Source organism: Taudactylus pleione, unplaced genomic scaffold (genome assembly GCF_031769625.1).
Source record: "Taudactylus pleione unplaced genomic scaffold, aTauple2 ptg000652l, whole genome shotgun sequence".
Lineage (NCBI taxonomy): Eukaryota > Metazoa > Chordata > Amphibia > Anura > Myobatrachidae > Taudactylus > Taudactylus pleione.
Genome location: NW_028285054.1, coordinates 3702577 through 3730552, shown reverse-complemented (window position 1 = coordinate 3730552; position 27976 = coordinate 3702577). Strand labels below are relative to the sequence as shown.

At 47.8% G+C, this 27976-nt stretch overlaps 1 protein-coding gene across 9 annotated transcripts in view; it reads left to right on the top strand.

Annotated features, from left to right (window-relative positions):
* Positions 1 to 27976, top strand: part of MIS18BP1 (MIS18 binding protein 1) — a 75490-nt gene that overhangs the window by 22790 nt on the left and 24724 nt on the right. For 6 of the 9 annotated variants that reach the window (XM_088455306.1, XM_088455307.1, XM_088455309.1 and 3 more), the window contains 6 exons: positions 12 to 142; positions 216 to 306; positions 2162 to 2427; positions 9102 to 9241; positions 12753 to 12873; positions 21497 to 21883. In XM_088455306.1, coding sequence (XP_088311432.1) covers positions 12 to 142; positions 216 to 306; positions 2162 to 2427; positions 9102 to 9241; positions 12753 to 12873; positions 21497 to 21883 — 1136 coding nt within the window. The remainder of the gene's footprint in view (positions 1 to 11; positions 143 to 215; positions 307 to 2161; positions 2428 to 9101; positions 9242 to 12752; positions 12874 to 21496; positions 21884 to 27976) is intronic. The other 3 variants (XM_088455310.1, XM_088455311.1, XM_088455312.1) reach the window with 3 other exon arrangements.

Below are 27976 nucleotides of genomic sequence, written 5' to 3'. Positions count from 1 at the left end.
TTATTTTGCAGGGATTCTGAAATGCTGGACTGGCACAGTAATATCATTGTTTGTCGGGTCCAGCAGAGACAAGTGAAAACATTATCTGGCCGAATGTACGACTTGCTAGGAAGAGCAGATACGAACTCCATGCATCTGGCTGGTATGTTTTTGAAACCAGAGGACAGGGGAACATTTTGGATATGAAAGATTTAACTGGATGTATGTCTTGTCAGGTTGTCCCTCATGGCTGGTGCAGAAGTTTGCTTTCGGGTTTCCAGAAAATTGGAAGAACTATGTCGGGTATTTTTTTGAGACAACAAACAGGTCAGTTTGTGAATAACCTATGGAGATAAGGGTGACTTCTGGTGCTTTTGGTCAATGAGTGTTATTGATCAAGGGTCCATAGAACCATAGCATCTTGCTTTCAAGGTCTAACTTGCACTAAACAGATGAAAGCTATTCATTGATTGATTGCCTTGAGTTCAGTGCTGATTGGTACCTTTGAACAACCCTCATTAAATGTGTGAATTAATTTTAATGTATGGACGTTTGGCCTGATTCAGAAATGTGCGTTCATCCGACGATGAACTTACATCTCCAGTGATTTTGTGCATGTGTTCAACGGGTCCTGAGACCTCGCTCACAGGGAGCGTGCCTGGTCACCGTTCTCGAAAACGGGGGCGTGTTGATCCCGTTTCCCGGGAGGGACGAGGCCAGTGTCGGCGGAAGCAGATTCTTGGCCTCTTGTGTGACCAACACCCAATTAGCAAGAACTTCACAAAACCCTGTTACAAATTAATTTCTTGGTCCTCTGTGATCCTTAGAAGACGGATGGTCAGCAACCAAGTAGTCCATTCCTAGATGGATGACTTTGGTGATCCGTAAGGCTTAATGACTATTTGGAATACAAGGTGATGCCAGGGAATCTCTGTTCGGTTGTGTCCAGATCCTACGAAATATTACCGTATGCAGACTAAAAGCAGGGATTCCTCGATATGTCTTGTTCAAAACCCCCCACTTCTTTGTTCTACACATTCCCTCTAGTGGATGACTGAGAAAAGAGGTTTTTAATCTTGCATTAAATCCTTTGAGTCCATGGGAGACCTCCTTTCACGCTCTAGTTTGTTTTGTTTGATGGTTTAGTTGTCCGTTATTGTTTTCCTTATAGTCCGTTTCTCTCTCTTCTGTCCCTTGGGGCATAGTTATACTTATCCGAGGCTCCTACAGACGTGGGGTGGGCACTTAGGACCTGTTTAATATTTAAAGTGCTAGGTCTCCTCGCCCCCTCTCTCTTCACCATGTCCAGTGTTCCCCAATAGACTTATAGGGGGCAATTCTATCATTTTTTTTTATGTCGCTTTAATTGTCGCCTAATGTTACAAATCAAATGTTTTGGGTGCCCATTAATTATCGTGCTCTTCGTGGCCAATTAGACAGGGTGTAGCCGCATAAACTGGTTAAATCCATCTAAAGTCCAGGTTAGGATGCCCAAACTACCATATGGGCACCCAATTCCAGGACTTGCCACACATCTGCTAGCCTCCACAGGAGGGGGTGAGCAGAATTGCCGCCGGCAAAAACAATTGAAGCACCCCCACAGAGGATTTAACAGAAGTATAAATAGCCTCTTTTTCAATGACACTGGTACATATTGCGTAAGGGTCATACGCTCATACAGAATGTATGCAGGCACCAAAGCTAAAAGAAAGTGTCATGATAATAATTTTGGTCCTCCTGTCCCGGACTGCGTGTCTGCTTCTTTCCACCCTATGGATTGTACATGTGAATGCTATTTATCTGCCTGTACATTTTAGGGTAAAACTCAGCAGTTGCACTAAGATAAATCATGGAAAAATGTATTTTTGCCCATGCTACCAAAAGAAATTAGTCCCGTAAAGCAGTCTAAAAAAAAAAAAAAAAAAAAAAAAAAAATTTTTAATTATATTGAATAAACTAACTAATATTAATGTTTTTCCCGGAGAAACTAAAATCCAAGAGTTGTGTCATAAACGTTTCCTGTTCTGCAATAGATACCGGGGTTTGATTTAAATTGTGATATCAAGCAAGAGAGCTACCAAATTATTATTATTTATAAAAGTCACTACAGCTTCACGATGGTAAAGTGGAATTCCGGCCTTATGGAATAGTGTGTTTGAACTTCTCCATCTGTAAAATGTAGGACCGGAACACACCACAACGGCGGTAAACCTGCTGTCATGCCTCAGAAGAATGACGAAGTAACAAAAGATGACAGACCGACCACAAACGCTATTCCCAGTAGCCCTGATACAGAGGATGATCATGTGTGTCTGCAGAGGAAGGTGGAAATTAGGAAGCCAAAAAGTGTTCGTACCATTGCATTGAAATCTATTACAAACCGCTGCAATGTTTCCGAAGCGAAAAGCCAGAAAAGTGGATCTGTAAACAGCACATCGGTGCTAAGTGGTATGTATTGTGGTGTTTTTTTCTTTAATTTTTTTGTTCAATTTCTATTGCATATTTCTACTTCAGGGTCCATAGGGTATCCACAGGATACCTTGGGGTATAGGTGTGACGTCAGTCGCAGGGCACCAAAGAGTTAAGCTTTCAGCCTCCCAGGATGCACTAGGTCCCCCTCCTATACCCCGCCCCCGGGCCAAGGCACCTCAGTTTAGTTTGGTGCCCGGCCGGAGTCGGGTGCACCTGTTGGAGTGGGGGCTAGAAGAGCCCCTGAAGCTTATTCTTCATGCAGCTGTGGCTGCACATCTGGATGAACAGCATGGACAGTCAGTCCTGACGTCCATGCTGTCTTCCCTACACCCCGCCGGTACCAGAACGCCGGTACTGATCCGGGGATGCTGGTGGGCGTCTGGGGTCACAGCTAGCGGTGACCCCAGATGCTCCGGACCATGGCCGGATTCAAGGGGGACAGAGGTAAGCAGCGGGGTCCCGCGGTGGGTCCCCGCTGATCACATGGTCCTAAGTCCCCAGGCAGGGGGCTCCCTGGGGACTGGCTGCAGCGTGGAGCCAGGCGACCAACCTGCGCTTCCACTACCCCCTGGGACAGCGGACCGCAGCAGAGCGGTAGCGCTGCGGCGTCCCAGGGGTTAAATGCATGCCAGGGGAGCGCGCCTTCCCTGTCTCACAGCCGGCGCCTCCCCCGCTGCACACAGCCCTCTCTGCATGCTGCCGACTGGTCCTGTGGCAGCGCTCCTCCCCCAGGCCAGCCTCCTCTCTGCTCCTCGGCGGCCATCTTCTCCAGAACGCATGGTGAACGCTGCTGGAAGCGCTGGACGGAAGCATCGTGGTCTGGGTCCCCCCGCATACCTCTCCTCCGCTGTGGCTCAGGTCTGTGTATGCAGCGCTGTGTCCTACCAGGCCCTGTGTCTGTGTAGTTGAGTGATCAGCGCTGTTAGTGCAGGAATTGTTATTTCTCTGCATTGTATGTGACTGTGCTAGCGCTGCTGCCTGTAACTTTTCTTCTCTAAACTGTCAGCTTTATTACTGTCCCTGTTCTTCTGCTAAAGCCCTTGCGGTGCGGTGCTGCAGGGTGGTCTCTCGCCTATTTAATACTTAATTGGTGAGAGAGGTCACATACGTGGTGCCATCATGTCTGAAAGTGATTTTCCCCTCCGGCTACAGTGTACCACGTGCAAAGTACCGTTAGCGGAGGGGGAGGGTAGCGCGGAGGGCCTTTGCCGGCAGTGTTTGTCCATGGCGCGGCCTATTACGGTTACAGCACCGGTACAGGAGCCGCCCTGGGCTTGTTTCGCTCAGGCGTTAACAGCTTTAGTGGGCCAGTTAGCTCCGCAGCCCGCGTTTACTCCGAGGGGTTTGTCCCAGCAGTCTGTGGTGTCGTCACCCATGCAGGGGTTCCCACGACAATTGGTGGTACCCCACAGTCTCCCTTTTTCCCCGCTCCCGGGTTCTCAGGAGCCAGCGTGGGTTAACTCCCTGACGAGTTCTGTACAGCACTTGTCGGATGTGTTGCAAGGGGAGTCTGTGATGCGGCCTCATAAAAGGCCGGTGGCGTCTCTGTCCGCTCCTTATGAGGATGACGAAGGGACGTCTGATGATGGGGAGATTCTTGATCCTTACGATCAGGAACCTCTCCATACTAAGGACGCTGATGCTAAGTCCAAAGTATATATTCCTGGACTTATTCGGGCGGTCCGCACAGCCTTGGTGATTGAGGACGAAGTTCCCCCAGCGGCTAAATCTAAGTATGCCTTTTTCAAAGATGTGAAGGGCGATGCCACAGTCTTTCCTCTTTCGGGTCAGTTGGTGGACCATTTAGAGGAGGCGTGGAAACAACCTGGCAAAAGATACCAGCCGCAGAGACGCCTGGCGGTGGCTTATCCGTTCGCAGATAATTATTTTGCGAAGTGGGAATCCCCTCCACAGGTGGATTCTCACGTGACCCGTCTTGTCCGTAGTGCCACATTGCCGATGCCATCCATGTCCTCCCTTAAGGATGCTACGGACCGCAAGGTAGAAATCTGCCTGAAGTCCGCTTATTCCCTTGCAGGGGGGGCAGCACGGCCGGCTATGGCCATTTGCTGGGTTGCCAGAGCGATGGAGCGCTGGGCGGATTCATTAGAGGCTTCTTTTGAATCCGACTGTCCGGCCGAACAGGCGGAGTTGATTGGCAATCTCCGTGATTCGGCCACCTACATCAACGAGGCGGCTCTAGACATTAGTACTCTGGTGTCTAGAATTTCTTCAGCAGCGGTAGCTGCTCGTCGCACCTTGTGGCTGCGATCCTGGAAGGCGGACGCAGATTCCAAGAAAGGTCTGGAAGCGTTGCCGTTTACCGGAGAAGTTCTCTTCGGTCCGGATCTGGATAAGATTGTGGCCACGCTGGCGGCAGCCAAATCTGCTTGTCTCCCGTCGGCCGCTGCTCCTTCTGGTTCGGGACCATCGTCCTTTCGGTCATCTAGGGCCCAGGGCAGGCCCAAACCACAGTCGTTTCCTCGACAGGCTGGCCCTAAGAAATCGGTCAAGCCCCGGAAGCAGGCATGGAGTACCAGACGTCCGGCCCCCAAGCCAGATGACAAGCCTGCGGCCTGACGGTCCGGGCCTCCCTTTGGGGGATCCCAGGGTGGGAGGCCGCCTGCTACAGTTCGCCCAGTGTTGGTCGACCACTACGACAGACACTTGGGTTCTGGAGGTGGTTTCCCACGGATACGCCCTCTCCTTCCGGCACAGACCCCCGGCTCGCTTCTTCACCACGGGTCTCCCATCAGACCGGAACAAGGCTACGGAGCTGCGGAAGGTATTGCACACTATGCTCCAGGCTGGAGTTATAGTGGCGGTTCCATTCTCCCAGAGGGGCCAGGGTTTCTATTCAAATCTATTTTTGGTACAGAAACCCAATGGGTCATATCGTCCGATTCTCAACCTCAAAGCACTCAACAAGTCTTTGCGGGTCCCGAAGTTTCGGATGGAGACCCTACGGTCCATCATTCTGGCGCTGGAACCTGGGGACTACTTGGTGTCATTGGACATACAGGACGCTTACCTGCATGTCCCTATTCTTTGGCGCCATCAACAATTCCTCAGGTTTGCAATCCGCAGCGACCACTTCCAGTTTCGGGCGTTACCTTTTGGCCTGGCAACAGCACCACGTGTTTTCACCAAGGTGATGGCGGTCATGGCGGCTTCTCTGCGGCTGCAGGGAGTCCGCATGTTGCCGTATTTGGACGACCTGTTATTGGTGGCAGGATCTCCAGAGCTCCTGTTACGCCACTTGGACCTGACCATTGCACTGCTGCAACGGCACGGCTGGCTAATCAACTGGCAGAAGTCCACTCTAATCCCGTCTCGGAGGATTCTGCATCTTGGAGCCTTATTGGACTCGGGACAGCAAAGGATCTTCGTGACGGAGGACAAGATCTCTGCTTTACAGTCAAGGGTGCGCAGTTGCCTGCACAGCCGCCGGGTGTCCTTACACTCGGCGATGAGGTTACTGGGCTCCATGGTGTCGGTGTTCGACATGGTGGAATACGCCCAGTTTCATTCCAGACCTCTGCAGCACCTGATCCTGTCCAAGTGGAACGGGCTGACTCAGTCTTTGAAGTCCCAGACGATTGTGCTCACCCAGGAGGTTCGCCTGTCCCTTGCGTGGTGGTTACAGACGACCCACCTCAACAAGGGACGTCCGTTCTGGGTTCCAAATTGGGTCCTGTTGACAACGGACGCCAGTCTTCGGGGCTGGGGAGCAGTTTCGGGTCCACACTTGTTCCAGGGCAGGTGGACGCCGACAGAAGCGGAGCTTCCAATAAATATCTTGGAACTCCGTGCGGTCTTCAATGCTCTCCAGCAGGCACAGCGGTTTCTCCAGGGTCGCCCGGTGCAGGTCCAGTCGGACAACGCTACCACCGTGGCCTACATAAACAGGCAAGGAGGAACTCGCAGTCGGGCGGCTCTCGTAGAGGTCTCTCGGATCCTGGTTTGGGCGGAGCGCAATCTTCCGGCCATATCAGCGGTCTTCATCCCGGGAGTGCTAAATTGGGAGGCGGACTTTCTAAGTCGCCAGGACGTTCATCCGGGGGAATGGTCCCTGCACCCGGACGTTTTTCGACTACTGGTGGACAGGTGGGGTCTTCCAGAAATCGACCTCATGGCGTCCCGGCACAACAACAAGTTGCCGGTGTACGGGTCTCGCACAAGAGACGAAGGGGCGTCTCTGGTGGATGCTCTGTCCGTCCGGTGGACGTTCCGGTTCGCATACCTGTTCCCTCCGGTCTCCCTTCTTCCACGGGTAATCCGGAAATTCAAACAGGAAGGAGGGACGCTCCTGTTGATAGCTCCCGCGTGGCCCAGACGGCACTGGTTCTCAGACCTTCGGGGTCTGTCCGTGGACATTCCTCTGCGGTTGCCGCTACGACCGGACCTTCTGTCTCAGGGTCCTTGCCTTCACCCGGACCTGACTCGGCTGTCTTTGACGGCGTGGCTGTTGAGACGGCCATGCTGAGGTCCCGGGGGTTTTCCAGCTCTGTGGTGCGTACCATGTTACGAGCTCGGAAACCGTCTTCCGCGAGGATATACCATCGCGTGTGGCATACGTTCTTCCAGTGGTGTCGACCGAGAGGTTATGCACCGCGGGAGTTTCGTCTGTCTCGGATTCTCGCCTTCCTGCAAGCGGGACTAGATCATGGGCTTCGCCTTGCTTCTTTGAAGGTACAGGTTTCGGCCCTATCTGTCTGGTTTCACCGTAGGATTGCTACAATCCCGGATGTGCGCACCTTTATGCAGGGTGTTCTCCGCATTCAGCCGCCCTTTGTTCCACCTGTGGCGCCTTGGGATTTGGCTGTGGTCCTGAGGGCTCTCCAAGGACCGCCGTTTGAACCACTGGGCTCAGTGGATCTTAAATGGCTAACAGCTAAGACTGTTTTCCTTCTGGCCATTGCTTCGGCCAGACGTGTTTCTGAGTTAGGGGCTCTTTCTTGTAGACCCCCTTTCTTGGTTTTTTATGGGAACAGGGCAGTGCTCCGCACTCGGCCCGAGTTTCTTCCCAAAGTTGTTTCCCAGTTTCATGTTAACGAGGAAATAGTTGTTCCGGCCTTTAACTCACCGGGTCTTTCCGTGGGTGAGGCCTCTTTGGATGTTGTGCGGGCCTTAAGGACTTATGTTGACCGCACTTCTTCGTTTAGGAAGTCGGACGCTTTGTTTGTCCTCTATGGCTTCCGTAAAAAGGGTTGGCCTGCTTCAAAGCAAACTTTGGCAGCCTGGATCCGTATGGCTATTTCTGAAGCTTATCTTCATGAAGGCCTACCGGTCCCTCCTTCTCTGAAGGCTCATTCCACTAGGTCTGTGGGTCCTTCGTGGGCAGCTCGACGTGGTGCCTCGGCAGTTCAGATCTGCAAGGCTGCTACGTGGTCTTCTGTCCATACCTTCGTGAGGTATTACAGGTTTGACACCTTCGCCTCTCAGGATGCTTCCTTCGGGCGGCGGATTCTCCATTCTGCACAGGAGCGTCCCCACCCTTAAAGGATACTGCTTTGGGACATCCCCAAGGTATCCTGTGGATACCCTATGGACCCTGAAGTAGAAAATATGAGATATGGTAAGAACTTACCCTTGTTATCTCTATTTCTACGAAGTCCATAGGGTTCCACAGGACTCCCGCCCTGTCGCACCTGTGCTGCAGATGGGCTTTGCTCTGGTCACCGGTTTTCCGTCTCCCTCTGGTGAGAATGTGATTCTTGTATGTGTCCAGATCTTTGTTCTCTCTCTTCCTTCTCCTCCTCCGGCCTATGGCTTGGTAACTAACTGAGGTGCCTTGGCCCGGGGGCGGGGTATAGGAGGGGGACCTAGTGCATCCTGGGAGGCTGAAAGCTTAACTCTTTGGTGCCCTGCGACTGACGTCACACCTATACCCCAAGGTATCCTGTGGAACCCTATGGACTTCGTAGAAATAGAGATAACAAGGGTAAGTTCTTACCATATCTCATATTATTGCTAAACAAGCCCTCTCACTCCTCTGCAGCAGGTTACCATGTTAGGGGGAAGCTACTGCTGGCAGAATATATTTGACTAATTTTGTAGACTTGCTCTGCAGACATGAACTGCGAATTGGTGGATTTCTACACAGCGTCAAAACGGAGATATCTCCGCATTTAAAGTAGTACTTCAACCCCTTCACTTCTAAGGATTTGCTGACCACTGTGCTGAGCCTATTTTATCACTTTTTGGTATGGGCACATTCCACCATCAAAATCACTATAAGCACTTTGTTTATGCAGTACCCTCACAAATGATGCAAAATGGGCAAAATGTGTTTGTTTTTAATTTTTTGTATTTTTTTCTTAATTTTTAATTTGAAATTGAGCTAAGCACAAATAGCAGCTAATACAGAACTATAAATTGCATTTGGCTTGCTGGGAAAAGGAAATATAAATCCTCTTAAGATCTGTGGGTATTGAAACGTATATATGTGATTGGGAATGCTATTATAAGGCAAGTTCTATTTCATGTGTTCCTTTTAAATCTAGACTTGGTAGAATAGTCGTGGCTGCGCATACGTGTTCCAGTGTACGTTGGTTTATACCATGTAATCAAGTTGAACTTGACTCTTCATGCCCCGTTAAAAGTAAAACATCTGAATACCCGCTTTATATATCCGTGGTGTTTTACAGATGGCTCTGCTGGGACTAGCCGCAGCGGCCGTCAGATCAAGCCTGTCCTCAAGTACTGGTGTGGAGAACGTCTATCAGTAGATTGTCTGATGAATGCCAACATCATAAGGGTAGAAGCAGAACCTATGAGCAATGCACTTGTGAGTACAGAATGGAGCTATTCATATGTATGATAGGTAAATCTATGTTTTAATGTTCAGCTGGAGAAAGTTTTAGACTGATAGGACTGTATGGAACTCAATGATGAGGAGAAAATGCACCACGTTGCGTTGTTGGCTCAGTCTACACGATATTGCGTAAGTGTGCGTGGTGCGCCGGAGCAGCATAACAGCACTACATCCTTTGTCTCAAAATCACTCCATGTGCGTGCCATATAATCCCCTGTGTTACTTGGGAATAATTTGTTAACAGGATTTTTGTACTTGCCACTTAATTCCCTTTCTCCGAATCCATGGGAGACATTGGGGGGGGGGGGGTATTGAATGTGGTGTGTGGAGCCTGGCTCTTTAAATCTTGAGAGATTTTGGCTTGACTCTTCCCCGTCCAAAACCCACCTGACATCAGATTTATTCTAACAAAGCCAAGCAGAGACAGGAGGAGAGAGAACAGGAGGAAGTGCCCTCAACTAACTGACCAAAAGGTCAAACAACATATACACAGCCAAGCTCAAACATAACCATACACACTAAACACAGCAGAGCAGGGAGGGCTTCCAGTGTTTCCCATTGTTTAGGAGAAAGGAATTTTACTGGTAAGTACAAAACCCCTGTTTTCTCCTTCATACACTGGAGTAACACTGGGGACGTCCCAAAGCAGTCCTCACGGGAGAGAGCGTGCTGTGGATGAACGCAGCACTCTGCGCCCAAAGCTGGCCTCCTTTAGATTCAAAGGTGTCAGATGATAAAATTTGAAAAAGATATGTAGGGAAGACCAGATGACTGTCTCAAAGAGCTGAGCTGTCAAGGCCCCGTGGCGAGCCCACCGACCTAGTAGAATGAGTAGAAACCTTGGTAAGTACTGGTTGACCGTGAGCCTATTTAAGCCTGTCCGATAACTTCATGGATCCTGCAACAGTCTGCTTGGAAACTTGTCATCCCTTCTTGAAAGAATAGCAAATAATGAACAATGCATCAGTCTTCCGTCACGATGAATTATGTGAAACCTGTATACGCAGAACACGTACCACATCCAAAGACTTTGACCTATGAATCCCGACTAGGGAGGACCAGAATAGTTTATAACAATAGTTTGGTTTAAGTGAAATTTTGAGACCACTTTTGGCAAAAACAGTCATCTAAAATCCTATCATCATGAAAAGTGAGGAAGAGAGGATGACAATATAAGACAACAAACTCCGAGACTCTCCGGGCCGAGAAGATGGCTAGGAGAAAAACAGTCTTTCAGGTCAGGTACTTAAGGTCCACCAAGTCGAGTGGTCCGAATCTGTCCTATTGCAATAACTGCAAAACAAGATTCAAGTCCCACAATGCCGTGGGAGGAAGGAATGGGTGCTGAATATGAAGAACCCCCTGTATGGAAATCTGAATAGCAGTAGGTAAGGCTAAGCGTTTAAAGCGTTTCTGAAAGAGAACCTGTACTTCAAAGATACAAGACTCGACCCTGCTTCCAGAGAACTTCCTGAAGAAATAACAGAAGGCAAAATAGCTTAAAGGGCAACTGAGGCAATGCACGTCTATGACGAGACCTCGAAGATCGGAGAACCACGCTTGACATGGCCAATTCAGAGCCACAAGGATCACAGTCACATGTTCCCTCTTGATGCATTTTAGTACTCTAGGCAGAAGAGGAAACTGTGGGAATAGGTAATCCAGATGAAAAGACCATTGCAGAGTTAGAGCATCCGCTGCCGGACTCCTTGTACTGGAACAGTATTGCGGAACTTTGTGATTTAAGCAGGATGTCATTAGATTGAGTTCTGTAAGACCACATCGTTCCACCGGAGCCTGGAATTCTTCCGGATGAGCAGCCCATTCTCTGGGGTGAAGCTCCTGGTGACTGAGATAATTTGCCTCCCAATTTTGGACCCCAGGAATGAATAAAGCCATTCTATCCGGAACATGACGTTCTGCCAACTTAAGGGTGTGAACCATCTCCTTCATGGCTATGGGACACTTCATACCCCCCTGACGATTGATGTACGCCACTGCTGTGGCATTGTCCGAATTAACCTTTAGTGTACACCCCCGAAGATGGTGATTCACCGATATCAAGGCATTGAAGAGTGCCCTGAGTTCCAGGACGTTGATTGGCAGTATTGCCTTCTGCTGCTTCCAACGTGCCTGAAATAGATTTTCATGAACTAATGTGTCTCAGCCTCTGAGACAGGCGTCTATCGTCCCTAAGATCCAATCGCTAATTGAGATTGGGTGACCAACTTGAAGGTGGTTAGATTTCTGCCACCAGAGGAGGGATAGATGAATGGTCCTGGACAAGTGAAGGTAATAAAGTTCCACTTTGAAAAGTAGGTACAACTGGAGCTCCCAAACTTGGAACTTTCTGAACTGGATCACCTTGAAGGCCAAGACAATCTTTAAAAGAGGCACATTTGGATGATGTGTCGAAGATCATCCACAGGTATAGCAGTCTTTGTGATGGCGCTAGGCTATACTTTTAAAAGTTGACAATCCACCCGAGTCAACAGAGTATGGTGAGTGAGGAAGACATGACCCTGAAGAATGTCTGCTGACTGAGCCTTTTTGAGAACATTGTTGAGATAGGGAATTACGGTTACTCCTAAGGATAGGTGAGCCACTGTCACCTCCATAACCTTGGTAAAGCTCGGAGGGGCAGACAAGATCTCTGAATTTGAAATGGATAACTGACTGACAGTCTGACTAGCTCAGGAATATCTGTTTACAGGTACAGTTACCACTCTCAACTTGTCAACCAGAATATTACAGCCTGACTAGCAGAGAATATGTTAATCTGACTATCGTAGAAATAACAGAATGGTGGCAGGTACAAGAAACCACTGTCGATCACCCTCACACAAGCAGCCAACTCCTAGATATTATATATACATATCTGTATGTAAATATCACAATATCCTGTGTATATCTGGAGAGCAGTGCACAAGCCTGATTCCTGACAGGAATGTCTTCTGTGGCTGTAGTTATCTGGACATGGGTAGTCACGGTGTCCGCGCTTCAATCTATTATGTCAGCTCTCGTTTTGTAATGGCGCTTCACCGGGAAAGAGAGGCTGTTACTTCTGGTGGGCTTTCTGTGGAAAGAAGTGTTCTCAAACAGGGGAGGGTGGTTGAGAAACTCCTCCTCCAGGGGTGTAATTCAGCAGAGCTAACAGCCGATGCTGGCTCCTCCCCCTCCAGTCCCGAAGGAGAGTGCAGTAACCGTACGTGTATATAATATATATATATATTATAAAATTACATGAGATGTGCGGGTTTGGTTCTACTGTTCTTTTCGCCAAATTAGCGCAAGTTTGGAGATTTATCTTATTAGCTATCCAAAACACAACAGCCGATAGCCAATACAACTCGTTTTTCATGTTCGAACGTAACCGAGTAGAACCGAACCCGCACATCTCTAATAAAAATATTTAATGCAAAAATGTTGTTTGTTTTTTTTCACTCATACTTCCTTAATATGTGGCTTTGCCTCTTTATTCAAGGGAAGGGGTCACAGAACTCGTGCTTCTAGGAGAGGCACAAAATGTAATTCAGTGGGAGCCAATCGAAGGAGAAAAACACCAAAGAAGTCTGCATCCAATACAAGAGGACTGAATAGAGAAGGTGAGCAAAGACTTGTCAGTCTGAACAGTCACGTACAGTGGCTTGCATACGTATTCAACAGGTAGAAAGTCAACAGATATGTCTGAATTACAAATGGCACTTGGATTGTTCCAGATAGTATTTTATTGTAGACCAGTAGGCTCTTGCAGTCAATTTTCAATCTTCTAATTCATGTTTTGTTTGTAGACTTTAAAAAAAAAAAAAATAAAGACAGAAAAATGCTGCTTGCATAAGTATTCAACCCCTGCAGACTAGTACTTGGTAGAACCACCTTGTGCTGCAATAACAGCTGTACGTCTGTCTGGTACATTTTTACCAGGTTTGCACACTGTCTGGGAGTGATTTTTGCACATTTTTCCTTGCGGATTTGCTCCAAGTATTTCAGGTTGGTTGGTTGACGCTTGTGGACTGCAATTGCCAAATGGAGCCACAGCTTCTCAATTGGATTGAGATGTGGACTTTGTGAAAGTTCTACTGTGGCCATGTCATTTTTGTTGTCCAACCACGACAGTGTTGCTTTGGTCCTCTACTTTGGATCATTGTCCTGCTGAAAGGTGAACTTTCTCCCAAGTTTTTGTTTTCTAACATACTGAAGCAGATTGTCTTGTAGTATCTCCCTGTGCTATTCACCATCCATTGGTCCTTAAATTTTAACAAGATGCCCAGTCCTCGCTGAGGAAAAGCATCCCCACATGATGTTGGCACTCCCCATACTTCACTGTTAAGAAGTTCTGACTGGTGCACCTTCACCCCAGTCTCAGACACTGAGCTCTGTAGCTCCTCCACAGTGGCAGATTGCCTCTCTGTGGCTCCCATCACAAGTCCCCCTTCATCAGGTTCTGTCTATCATTTTCTAGAGTGCAGTAAAGACATGATAGCTAGAATCTGGTTGCTGTGGGCATTATACATGCCAGCACTTTTAATTTTTAGAAACTTTAGTAAATCTACACTTTAGTGTTCTTGTTGTTCATCATTTTACAGCCGCCCTTCAGATTCAGTGGGCAAATTTTACTAAGCGGAGGGTTCTAAACACCGGCTGTTTGACAGCTGGTTCTATTCTGTTCTAAACCCCGGGGGTTTGGTGGCGGTTTTGCAGTGGTTTCTAAATGACAGCCCTGTTCTATTCTAAAATGTGTTTTGATGGCAGTTTTGCAGCGGTTTTGGCCTTAGTAAATCTGAAGATGGCAAAACCGCCGCTAAACCACAGTCAAAACAAATAATAGAATAGAACAGGGCTGTCATTTAGAAACCGCTGCAAAAGTGCCACCAAACCCCCGGGGTTTAGAACAGAATAGAAACCGCCGCCAAACCCCTTCTTTTTTTTTTTTTTTTTTCTTTTTTTTTTTTTTAATGATTCACCGGTAGAGACTACTTGAAAGCCATTCGTTAGGGTAATATCTTTCATCTGTGTAAACTTGGAGCTTCCACAGCTCAGGGGGTTGAATATTTATACAAGCAGTATATATATTATTGGTGACAGATATTTGATTTTCAAAAACTCAAAATTCATTAAGAGCCTGCTGGTTTGCATCCAAAATAAAATTAAGCAAGACTTATTTTTTTCTTTTACACACTTATCCAGTAAGATGTGAGTAGAGTAATGCATTATACACAGGACTAGTATACTGCAGCTGTATCCTCATCATCTAGCCTCCATGCGCGCTAAACAGTCCTTCTAGTAGAGTATAGCTTACACTGTTGACTTGAGAAATTGTTAACGTTAAAACCACTAAAGGTTCATTGACTGCTCATTTTGGTTTTCGTCATATTCATTAGTATATGGTTCAGTCAGTCTCCAAAAAGATCTTTGTATAAAACCTCTTCTTATTTTTATTTGTGAAATGACAGTGAATGTAGTGTGGTGCTGGGAACACCAGTAATTCACATAAAGTAAACAATTTGTCTCACAATATGCAAGATCCCACCTAATGTTCATTATTTTTCCAGTAGAGATAACATTGTCTTGTATCCTTGAGGGAAAGTCAAGCTGCTAAAATTCTTAACGTTCGTTTCACAGGCTCACCCAGAAGAGCTGTCTGTCTATCCTCTTTATAACCTCTCTAGTATTAGATCCATCTAATGATTAAAGTTTACGCACCTCCATAATCACTCCTGTATATGATCTATGCCCCATCTACTCAATATGTTTGATAGATTCAAACACTCTTGCGTTCATCGCTAAAAACAAATTACATTGTTTGTTCTTAGCAACTTGCCCATTTTCTGTTCTTTATGAAATAAGTAACACACCCATTTTTTAGTTTTGTTCTTTGGTTAATGTAATACTAAAGGTGCGTACACACACAACGATTTTTTTGAATGATTTAACTATAACGATGTCATCGTTCAAAAAATCGTTCAGTATAAAACAAACGAATGATTATCGTTCATGCACGTTTGTCGATTGTAGTTTGTAGTACAGTCAGACTGACCAACTGAACGATTTTCGATAGAAGTTGCAACATTTTTCCTTCAACACGCCGAAAATCGTTTATTAAGTAAAGTAAAACCAACTACTTTGTAAAACGATTTTCGTTCACTTTTTCAAGGGGAAAACTGAATGAAAATCGTTCATTACTTTCATCGTTGTGTGTGTACGCACCTTTAGAAATAAACACACTTACCCTGTGGTGCCTTCTCAATGGAAATTTATTCTGTGGTTACCTACCTGGATGTTCTTGCTCTAGCTGCAGAAAAATGGAGATGGATTGTTATCTCGCTGGTAGGACTCCTAATCGCTAGATGAATCTGCCGCAAGGTGTCTAATCTTGTGTTGGGAGTTAAGTGTTGAGATTTGCACCCTTAATGTTGAGAATCCTGGTGTGGACTGCTCATGGAATTCTTATAAGTGTATGTTGTATCTGAAAACTACCTGGATGGCAAAGCCTACCTATAGGTTGACGTTAAGATTTGTGCATGTGGATTAACCCCTTGATTGCTAGCAGTGCTAGAATGTAATCCCTGTGATTACCCCCTTGCACAACCATGCTCCCTCTGTTACTACAGCAGTCAGAAGGGGCATCACTATAACATAGTGATACCCAGATGATGTCGTCACTGGGGCTTCTAGTAAACACAGTATCTTGGCGCTGACCACTCAGTACTGTAAATACTCTTAGTATTAGAATACTAATAGGAATACAGAGTATTTATTCTTCAGGTCTATAGGGCTCAACTGGGAGGCATTGGGCTGTAAGTGGGACTTAGAGGACCGGACACCAACAGCAAAGCTTTTCAATCCCAGGATGCTCCAGTCCTTCCCCCTATACCCCACCCACAGCCTGAGGGCACTTCAGTTTCGTTGGTGTTCGGCAGGAGCTGGATCACCATTATAACAGAGGGCTGCATTAAACAGCCCAAGATTTAATTTTATGATTTAATTTACTTTTTATTTTTTTACCAAATGGGCGAGCAACACCAGACTGTCCTCCGGATGTCTGTTTCCGCCCTGTCACCCCTCCGGCATCATGACACTAATCCGGTGCTAGGTACTCCCGACGGGGCTCCGAGGGGCACTATCTAGCAGGCTCCCTGGACCCCAGACTGCTGCCCGGAATCAATGGGACATGTAAGGTGGAAACCCGCATCTTGGTGCAGTCTTGTCTCAGGAGACTGACTGGAGGCGTTGATGTGGACACTGGCTCGCCCACTACTCCACTAGACCACCGGGGCATAACGATACTGGCGCAAAAGGCATATTATAAAGGCCAGGGGACCCGATGGTTAACGTCAGCCAGGGGATAAGGCGCTCTTCCTGCAGCCCCTCCACCAGCTCAGGGCGCCTTTTCACTGCGGTATTGGTGTTCCCTGAGATGTTCCTCCCTCACCCTCCGCCCTCTCAGAGACGAGCGGCAGACATTTTAGGCAAGCAGGTCTCCGGGAAATACTGGGTACAGTCTCTTGTGTCTGTCTGGCAGAGGAAAGAATAACAAGCAGCCTGATACTACTGCTCCTACTCTGATATCTTGTAAGTCCTGCTCTGCGGGCTTAGCCACAGAGGACCTCATTCAGGATGCTCTCTGTTAATCGTTACACAGCCCCATGTCCATCAGCCCCGGTGTCTCTACCTCAGGACCCACCCTGGGCTACCTTTTTCAAAATGCTGGCAAAACTTGTGGACCAAGTACCAGTCCCCGTGGTAGCTCCCCCTATGGGATGGCCACAGCAGTTACCCCCCTGCAAATCCTTTGCCTCCCCCATGGATAGACGTACTGTCTACCTCCGTACAGAGTTTGGCTAATACCTCTCTGATTTTTTAGCAAATGCTGCAGAAAGTTAGACCTTTACCTACTAAGCCTATTAAACGTACTATATCTTCCTAATCCACACAGTTATCTGATTCTGAGATATTATCTGGGGAGGCAGGAGACGCAGATGTCTCTCACTCTGACTCCATCTCAGGAGAAGAGGAGCCACCCTCTAAGCTATATATACCTGCTCTTGTGAGAGCTCCTAAGAAAAGACATGTACTTTTTAAGTGACAAAAGGTAGCTTTACCAGAGTTTCCTCACTCTGACCAGCTATCTGATCACATTAGTGAAACTTGGAATATGCCTGGTAAAAGATTTCAAATTCCAAAACTATTCCATTCCTTTTACCCGCTTTCAGTGCTAATTGTACTAAATAGGAAGTTCCCCCAATGGTGGATTCTCATGTAACGCGTCTGGTTAAAAATGCCACCTTGCCCTGAAACCTCCTTGAAGGAGACCACAGATAGACGTATAGAAGCTTGTCATATATCTATATAGTCTATTACAGGAGCTATTACGCGTCCTGCTAGGGGCTACGACCTGTGTGGCAAAAGCCATTGAGAGCTGGGCAGAGTCCCTAGAAGAGACACTTCCCCCTGATGCTTTGAGGGAACAGCTGTCCTACATATCTCACATTAGAGATGCAGCCTCCTGCTTAGGTGAAGCGGCTATGGATACAGCTCTCCTGGCCACCAGGATATCTGCCACTTCGGTAGTGGCCCGCCGTTTTCTTTGGCTACGTTCCTGGAAAGCAGATTCAGAATCAAAACGGGCTGTAGAGTCTCTGCTTTATGCAGACCCTCCCCTTTAGAATGTAAGCTCTCAGGGACAGGGACCTCTCCCCTCATGTGCTTCTCTTTACATTTTCTTCTACTCTTTACTCCCCATAAGGGCACCTAACACGTGACTGCTAACTACCGGCAGCTTATTGTGAGTGCTTTAATCTCTATGGCAGCAATGTATATAAATTGTGTCCTTGTCCTGCACAGTAATGTACTGTAAGTTACTTGTTTCTTGTTCACCTATTAGTGCTATGTACTATGTAAGGCGCTGTGGAACACTTGTGGCGCCATATAAATAAAGGATAATAATAATAATGCAGGATACATCCTATTTGGTCCAGAATTGGATAAAATTGTGACTACTTTGGCAACTAACATGACAGCGTTCCTGCCCTCTGCATATAATACAAAGCCGCGGACGTTTTCCTTTCGGTCCTTAAGTCCTCAAGGCAAAGCCAAGGGTCAGTACTATCCACGGCAACAGACATCAGCCAAGGCCTCCAAGCCAAGGGCAAAACAAGCGTGAGCTACTAGACATCCACCTGCCAAGTCTGAGGACAAGCAGCCTGACTGGGTGGGCATCAAACCATGTCCGATTCCTGGGTAAGAGAAGTGGTCTCCCACGGATACGCCCTCTTTTTCATGCGGCGATCCCCTCCAACTTCTTTTGCACAGGACCTCCATCAGACTCAGCCAAGGCCCTTCTGCTCCAAAAAGCCATTCCGTCCTTACTGAATTCAGGAGTAATAATTCGGGTCCCATCCACAAAGGGGCAAGGGCTATTATTCTACCCTTAGTTCAGAAGCCCAATGGGTCTCATCAGCCTATCCTAAACCTCAAATCTCTGAACAAGTTTATCAGGGTGCCCAGGTTTCGTATGGAAACCCTCCGTTCTATTATCCTAGCTATGGAGCCTGGAGTTTTTATGGTATCCCTAGACATTCAGGATGCTTACCTACATGTACCTATAGCGCCTTCTCATCAACAATATCTCCGGTTTGCTACACTACAGCAACATTACAAATTCCAGGCTCTGCCGTTTGGCCTCTCAACGCCCCCTCGGGTCTTTGCCAAAATCATGGCACTTATGGTGGCGTCTCTTCGTCGTCAAGGGATCAGACTGCTCCCATACTTAGACGATCTCTTGCTGTTGGCCAGCTCCCCAGAGACTCTTCACAGCCATCTGCAGGTAACCATTGCCTTTCTACAAATGCACAGTTGGCTGATCAACTGGAAAAAGTTGTCCCTGACACCCTCTTAAAGGATGGTACATTTGGGAGCCCTCCTGGACTCTCGAGATTTCAGCACTACAGCACAGACTACGCAGACTGCTTCATAATCGCATTGTGTCGATTCACTCTGCAAAGCAGGCCTTGGGCTCAATTGTGTCCACCTTTGACATGGTGGAGTTCGTCCAGTTTCACTCCAGGCCCCTACAACACCTGAACTTCTCCAGGTGGAACGGGCTGCCCCATCTGCTCAAATCCCAGGCGATGAGCCTCCCCCCAGAGGTTCACCTGTCCCTAGCCTGGTGGCTACAGACTTCCAATTTGAACAAGGGTCGTCCCTTTTAGATCCTGGACTCGACTCTCCTCACAACGGTCGCAAGCCTCCGAGGGTGGGGCGCAGTAACTGGCCAAACCTCCTTCCATGACTTTTGGTCCCCAGTCGAGGCAGTGTTGCCAATCAACATACTGGAGCTTCGAGCCATCTACAGAGCTCTCACCGGCTCTGAGAATTCAGAAAAACAGGACAGTACAAGTACAGTCCGACAACGCCACGGCTGTGCCCTACCTCAATCACCAAGGGGGCAGTCGAAGTAAGTCAGCTATGACAGAAGTGTCCCGCATTCACTACCTGAACCGAATGCAATTTCCCAGCCATCTCCACAGTATTCATCCTGGGGTTTCTCAATTGAGAGGCGGATTTCCTCAGCCGTCACGACGTGCATGCAGGACAATGGTCTCTACATCCAGAAGTCTTTCAGCTTCTAGTGGACAAATGGAGTCTCCCAGAGGTGGATCTCATGGCCTCCAGACACAATAACAAACTTCCAATTTATGGAGCCAGAACAAAGGACCCCGACACAGCCTTCAACTTCCATGTAGCATATCTCTTCCCTCCAATATCCCTGCTTCTTCGAGTGCTTCAAAAGTTCAGACAGGAGGGAGGCAGTGTCATGTTAATAGCTCTGGCCTAGACGTCACTGGTACACCGATCTTTAAAGACTCTCCATCAACGTTCCTCTTCAGCTTCCGTTACGAGTAGACCTGTTGTCTCAGGGTCCATGTATACATCTGGACCTAGCCCGTTTGTCTTTAATGGCTTGGCTCTTGAAACATCTCTCCTAACAGCTAAGGGTTTTTCCAGCTCTGTGGTCCAGACCATGCCCAGAGCACGTAAACCAGCCTCAGACAGGATTTACCACAGAATATGGCATACATTATTCCAATGGTGTGCTCCAAGAAACTATGACCCTCAGGTCTTTGAGGTTCCTAGAATTCTTGCCTTTCTTCAAGCTGGATTGGATCTTGGCCTTCGCCTAGCATCCTGAAAGTGCAGGTCCCCCTTTTTGTGATAGTTCATCAGGACAGGGCTTTTCTTCGAACACGCCCAGGTTTCCTTCCCATGGTGGTTTCTCGCTTCCATCTGAATGAGGAAAGTGTGGTTCCGGCCTTTAATTCACCAGACCTCCTAGGCAGGTGATGCCTCTATGGATGTGGTCCTTGCTTTAAAGATCTACGTGGACTGTACTGCTTCCATCCGGAAATCAGACTCCCTACTAGATGGATTCCACAAGAAGGGGTGGCTAGCTAACAAACAGACACTGGCCAGATGGGTTTGCATGACTATCTCACAGGCTTACACGCAGACGGGCCTTCCTGTGCTGACTACAGTCTCTGCTCATTCTACTCGCTCTGTGGGTCCCTCGTGGGCAGCCCGACGTGGCGCCTAAGCTGAACAGCTATGCAAGGCTGCCACTTAGTCTTCTTTCCACACCTTTCTTAGGTTTTATGCCTTTGATACATTTCTTTCAGGATGCTTCCTTCGGGCGTATGGTTCTCCTATCCGCTCAGGAGCATTCCCACCCTTGAACAACTGCTTTGGGACATCCCCATTGTCTCCCTGTGGAGCCCTACGGACCTTGAAGAAGAAAAGGAATGTTCTGGTAAAACTTACCTTGCTTAACGCTCTTTCTTCGAAGTCCATAGGAGCCACAGGGCACCTGCCCAGACGCTCCCAGCTTCTAAGGGTTTTCTTCTCCTGGTCAGTTGTTTCGGTCTCTGTGTGAGAGTGTGATTCATCAGTGTACCAGTCTTCCTTCTGTCCTATCCTGCTCCTGCCTTGGGCTTGTTAACAAAACTGAAGTGCCCTCAGGCTGAGAGTGGGGTGTAGGGGGCTTTGCTGTTGGTGTCCAGTCCGGCAGGTCCCACCTACATCCCAATGCCTCCCTGTGGACCGTATGGACTTTGAAGAAAGAGATGTACTCAAGGTAAGTTTTACCATAACTCTCCTTTTTTACTCTCGTCTTTTGCATGGAAGCAAGTTCATACAGTCAACCTTTTTTATTTATTTGTTTACTTTATTTAGCCTCAAAATGCAACTTAAATGTGAAAAGGGCTACTCGGAGCTCTTCTGTGAGACCTGGTCTGTACAGCACAGAGGAAAGCACTGGTATGAAACGTCTGCTGAAAACGCCTCGAGTGGTGGTCACACCCATTCACTCCAAGCATGACTTGAGAATGAAGTGTTTGCAAAATCAAGTTTACTTTGATGCATTGTCGACAGAGACTGCTACAGACACTAGCGTGTTTGATAGTGAACCAGATGCGAGGACCCAGAGACCAGAGAGGCAGCAGAAAATGTCAGGAAGGAAAGAGACTCTCCAGGACATCTCCAACGCCACCTCCTGCCGTGATTGTGCCCCAGCTGGGTCTATCAAAGAGATGCAAGACTCTGAGAAAGAGTTAGCATTGTGTAAGCCAAGCATGTATACAGGGGGCAAACAGATTTTCAAATGGCTTGTAGAAATGTATATTGTTTCTAGGTACATAGAAAGACACTGCCTGCAGCCTCGCCCACAGTTTATACAGTCAAATATAAAGAAATTAGATAAATAACATTCCCACCCCACTCTCCAAGTTTCTTGCAGTCCATGTTCTAAGGCAGGGCTATTCAACTAAGATTTTGAGTGGGCCACTCTACTTGTGTTCTTATCATCCAAACATTTAAAAGTTTTTCACATGCCACACTGTAGTGCCTTTTTTTCGGGATGTGGTCGTAATCCCAACCGCTGGGATTTTGGCGTTCAGAGCGATGACGCCGGAATCCTGATACTGTATCAGAATGCTGGCATCCCGACCGCCTGGATCCCAATGGTAAGTACTGGTGTTAGGGGGAGGGTTGGGCTTAGGCTGCGAAGGGGAGGGGTTAGGTTTAGGCTGTAGGGAGGGTGGGTTAGGGGAATTGGTATGAAATACCGCCGGCCGCATGGCCGGTTCGATTCCCGGCAGCGGCAGCCCGACATCAGCAGAGATCCCGGCAGCGGAAGCCCGACAGTGCTGAAAATCCCGATCGTGGATAGGTAAGTATTGTCTAACCTAACCCCCCTAACCCTCCTTAGGGGTGCCTAACCCTAAACTCCCCCCAAGTGCCTAACCCTAACCACCCCCTTCCCTGCTGCCTAAAGTCCCCCGGGGAGGTGCCTAACCGTAAGTCCCCCCCCCTCCGGGGTGCCTAACCCTCCCTCCCCCTAGCCTAACCCTCACGGGGGGGGGGTGCCTAAGTCCCCCCCAGGAGCCCTAAAACACCCCCCCCCCCCCCCGTTGCTGTCCGCTCCCGGCATCACTACGATCGGGATGCCGGGCGCCGGTCTCCCTGCGTCGGGGAAATGCCAGGCGTCCACATCTAGACGCCCAGCATTTCACCCTTGCCGGGATATGACAGTCGGGAAGCCGGCTGCCGGTATTTAGGCAGTCTGCTTCCCGATTGCATACCGGGTTAGGTTTAGGCTGCGGGGAGGGAGGGTTAGGCTTACTTACCCGGAGGTGTTGAGATTGTAACCTGATCAGGGATTATGATCCCGAGTGCCGGCATTCCGTACCCATCCCCCTTTTTCACATTCTTCCACTCTGTAGTGCCCCTTTTTCACATTACACCATGCCGTAGTGCCCCTTTTTCACATTATGCCATCGCTGTAGTTCCCCTTTTTCACATTGCCATCGCTGTAGTGCCCCTTATTCATATTGAAAGCTCATGCCCCCTGCGTCTCAAGTCCCCTCTTACCTTTTTGTCTTCATTCTGGTGGCCCTTGCTGCTCTTAGCGGTAGCAAAACATCATGTAGATGGCGCGTGCTCTCTGGGACTCCTATGAGAAGAGAAGTCCCCTTATAACTGCAGCACTTTTACCCCTGTTGCAGTGTATCAGGTCGCGGGTCAGTTTGTAGAGGCTTGCGGGACGCCAGTTGACTAGCCCTGTTCAAAGGACTTTAATTTGCACTGTTTAGTTAATTTGGTCCATTAATAACCAACACATTTTCTTTTTGGTAAATTGCCATGACTTCCCCAACTTTGTCTATTTGAGGAAAGAGTTGGGATAGGAACAATATATCGTACAGTGTGTATGCCTGATCCGTCGTTCACCACATCTGTTCTGCAATGCAGATGAGACGATGCAATGAACGTCGTGGTGCAGTTACTGCACATGCGGAATGTAACGATACATCACGCTGTCGTTCACTGAATTGTGCAGTGTGTATGTTGCACGTGATTTATCGTTGCATCGCTCACCGCATCATCGTATGGTGTGTGCCCAGCTTAAGCCAGTGGATCTCAACTTTAACCTTGATGTATCCTCAGCAGGTCAGGTTTTAAGGATTTTTTTTCTGTGGAAAGCGGTGGGATAATTCCTGATCTAGCATAATATGATTAACTCACCTGTGTATGATTAAAGAAATCCAGAAACATGTACCTGTTGGGGTGCTACTTGAGGATTGGAGTTGAAAACCACGGATGTAAGCAGTATCACCACTGCAGCTCTGGAGAATCTCTTGTCCTTTTTGCCCGGTCACTGCAATGACGCAGGTAATGAGGGCTCAAGATCTTCCACGTTCAGTTCTTGGTGGTTCTCTGGAGGACTGTAGAAGCTGGAATGGGTTAGGTAGTCCATTCTGTTACCTTGCACAGCGGTGGGGCCTCCTTGCATTTTTCAGCCAGAAAAACAGTTGTGATGTGAGCAAAGAGTTGGCAGGGGAGCTGGCATTTAGGGAATTGAAACTCCTGCCTGAATGTTGCACTACCAGTCCGAGTAACCTGCTTGATCATTGCAGGACAAATCGGATATTGCATATATTTTAGGAAGCACAGGATCTTCTTTCCGAGCAACTGGTATTCTCGAGCATCTCGCAGATCTGCAGGCACCTAGTTTGCTCAAGACTAAAACTAGGTATATACTTGTGTAATCGTCCATCTCAAGGAAGTGTTATTTTCTTTGTATTTTCTTTTTTGCATTGCTCTATCCTGCAACCTAGATTTGTGGATGGATTCTATTGCAGTTGTTATAGACTTGCAGACTCATAGAGCTTCACAGGGTTATACACAGATCCTCCATTCTATTTACACCACAACAGGAAGGATGTAGGGATATCAGTTGCAGGTGATAAATAAGTGCAATACCAAGCTACCGGCAGCCTCCATTGCTACCCATTTCCACCAGTATTGCTCCCCAGTCTTCGGTAACACCTCCAGGGGCAAAATGCCTCTGTTATGACTGAATGGGTCCTATCCCCCGTATTATTCCTTGATTTCTCTCCCCCCCACACACACACAGACACTCACACAATAAGTTTCACACCTTTAATTGAAGTGGATCTTTCAAGAAAGTCCAAAGCCTCCTGGTCTTGTCCTCTCCCGCCATCAATTACACTTGTGGGAAGCATTTTAGTAAGTCTTTTTTGGTGGGTCTTTTCTCTGGCTATAGAAGGAAGATGAAACCAGAGATTTGGTTTGCTATCCATGAGTGTTGGCTGCTCAATCAGTGTTCTGGCCAATGCAGTGGAGAGCTCAGGATCTTTATGCCATTTGTCCTGGTCAGTAGATGGTTATCTAGAAAAAAAAACCTGAATTACCTTTATGAAGGCCTTTTTTGAACCAAGGCTGGTGTAAACAAATAATTCGGGAGGTGGGAAGAGTTAATTCCTTATTCGGAATAGAAACTCACTTTCGGTGAGAAAAATCGGCCCCCTCGCAGGAATCTATGTTCAGGACATTGGGCCTCATTAAGACCCGGTTGCAAGCGCTGAGCGCTCGCAACCGGGTCGATGTTTGCCAACTGGGCATGCGCACGTTGGAGCCGGCTCCGACCTGCGCATGCGCGAGTCCCGGCTAGTGACGGTCGCTCCGGGTCTCGCACCAAAGGGGGCGAACTGTCGATGTTGATTGATAGCTCGCCCCGTTTGGAAGGCGGGCCTGGGGGGTGGCCGGCCAAATGGAGGCGTTCCCGACGGAACGCTTGCCGTTTGGGGGCGGGCCCACTGACATCAGCAATGATGTCAGTGGGGAGCTTCCTGCGCGATCAGAGCTGGAAGCTCCCTGGGGCTTGCGAGTGCCGAGACCCAACCTTAGGGTCTCGTCGCAAGCCCTGATGGTCGCGATGGTCCTGACCATCGCGACCATCACCCTGGTCGGTCGCTAAGCTGTGGGTGGTAGCTAGCGACCAGGAGCCGCACTTCAAGATGCAAGCGGCCGCCTCAATCAGAGCGACCGCTTGCATCTAATGACCTGGTCTGAATGAGACCCATTGTTCTTCTGGGTTTCTTGGACATGAGCAAGTCCTCTTGACTACTGGCTCGAATTCTTTGTTTATGCCTGACTTCCCTATGTGCAATGGGTATATATGATCATTAATTGCAGTTATAATTTTGGAACCATTCCTCCTGTCCTGGTCTCCAAAGCCTTGGTCTGCATAAAAGTACTCGCTTTGCACATGGTGGCCATCTAATTTGTCTCGAGCACAAGACTGGTCAGTGTATTTACTTCAGTCTGAATCTAGTGTTAAATAAGTTTCGTCTGTGGGAATGATTTATGATGGTGTTCCTTTTTCTAGTTTAAACATTCAGTTAAGAGGTTTTAATAACCCATGATGCTTTTCCACATCCTTATCCAGGAAGAGAATCCTTACAGTACTTTTACGTTTGGGGCTTGGTCTTTGCTCCATGGGTCTTTACTAAGATCATAACCATTGTGTCAGAGCTCTCGCATCATCAAGGGATCATGATTTTTCCTTATTTAGATAACATTTTGGTGAAGGTCCAATTCGGGAATCTTGCAAGGCATGTCCTTTCGGTTGGATTGCGTAGCTCTGGTGCCATCCACCTCCATGGTGTTCCTGGGGCTTTCTTTCTATACATTATGTATGTGTTCCTTTGTCAGGATAAATTTTACTTGCTCTCCTATGGATTAAATCTTCTCTCTTATTACTTAACTGTCCTCGACAATCATATGTCTCCTCCATTAAGCTGATCTTTTACTCAGTGATTTTACATGCAACCCTTTTTGACTGCATTCCTAGAAAAGATCTCCCAGCTCCCTTGCGAGTCCCAAATATCTGAACCCCTTCCAGCAGTAGAGGGGGAAAAAAGTGCATAGACTAGAAAAGCCACGGGAGCACCAGTACAGACCGGCTTCTTGTACCTAGTGAGTAATATAACAATGAGACTATCTCTGGTGACCAAAAGGTAGTTAGCGCCAGGTAAATGGCCTGGTGAATAGAACAGTCTTATCTGATTGGGAAGGAGACTCTATGTGATACTCATCTGGCAGGTGGCCTTACTGAAAGCCAGCGTTTGGAGAGGTTTCCGGTCATTGATACCAGAGGACATGGTCTCCACAAAAATCCACACTTATAATTACAATCTTGGAGCTCCAGGTCATTTACCTGGCATTTACTACTGGGGGAATGTCAAAGATCTCTTGATCACCAGAGATAGACCTGTTGGTATTTTACTCACTAGATACAAAGAGTCGTTCTGTACTGCTGCTCCTGTGGCTCTTCCGGGCTATGTACTTTTTTTTTTTTTTTTTCCCCTGCTTCTTACCATTCAGGTGATGGCTGGAAGGGTTCAGGCATGTTCGTTGCCCCGATTCGCCGCTACACCTCTGCTACATTGATATTGTCGATCACTCAATCACCTCGCTACAAATCTCTGGTCTCAGGGCCTAATTGAGACCCAGACACAAAAGGATTCTGTCACTATTGACAGATGCTGCTGCGGCTCCGGTCGCTCCAGTCTCCGTGTGGGGAAGCCATAGCCTGTCAATCGGTTTGGGTGCGGCAACAGAGTTTTAGGGGTGGGGTTTTAGGATTGTGCCGAAACCAGTGACCTTAGTGTTTTTAGGGGCGTGCCGTAGCAAGCGACTGCACTGTTTTGGGGGTGTGCCAAAGCCAGCGACTGTATCTTACGGCGCAGATTCACTCGCCTCAGCACCTTACTTGTGGTGGACATTCAGTAAATTATGGGCTACTCAGATGTCCGATGTTCGCAGTTATATTGCAGATAGTGATCCGTTGCTGTATCTTCAGACCCTTTTATCCCAACTTATCTACAGCAGCATTTATAGGTCCAAACTTGTGAAATGGGATTAACACCATTGTTTTATGCATCCTGTCTGCTCCTCCCTCTCCAGGGGGAAGAGTAGAAGTGGAGTTTGCCCTGAGTTTTCATAATGATGTCAGCTCTCTCTTAGGTCTTTCAGCTCCAGTTGGCTACGCTCTGTTAGTGTTTCTACAGAGTGTGGGTCACACTTGGGTTTCCCTTTTCCTGTTTCTCTTCGAGACCTCCATTTCTTCCTGCCAGGTGAGAAATCATTTGGTTCACTTGAGTTTTTTTATCAACTGCAAGAGTTTTTTTTCTTTTTCTACTGGCCATTGCCTTGGTTAATTGTGTCCCTGAGTTTGTAGTTCTGTCTCATCTGTACTGTTACCTTTCTTCTGAAGGTAATCTTCACTTGTGCCCCTGTCCTCAGAAACTGAACGAGGCTGTGTTCCTCTCTAGATGTAGAGCTGCCTGCCTA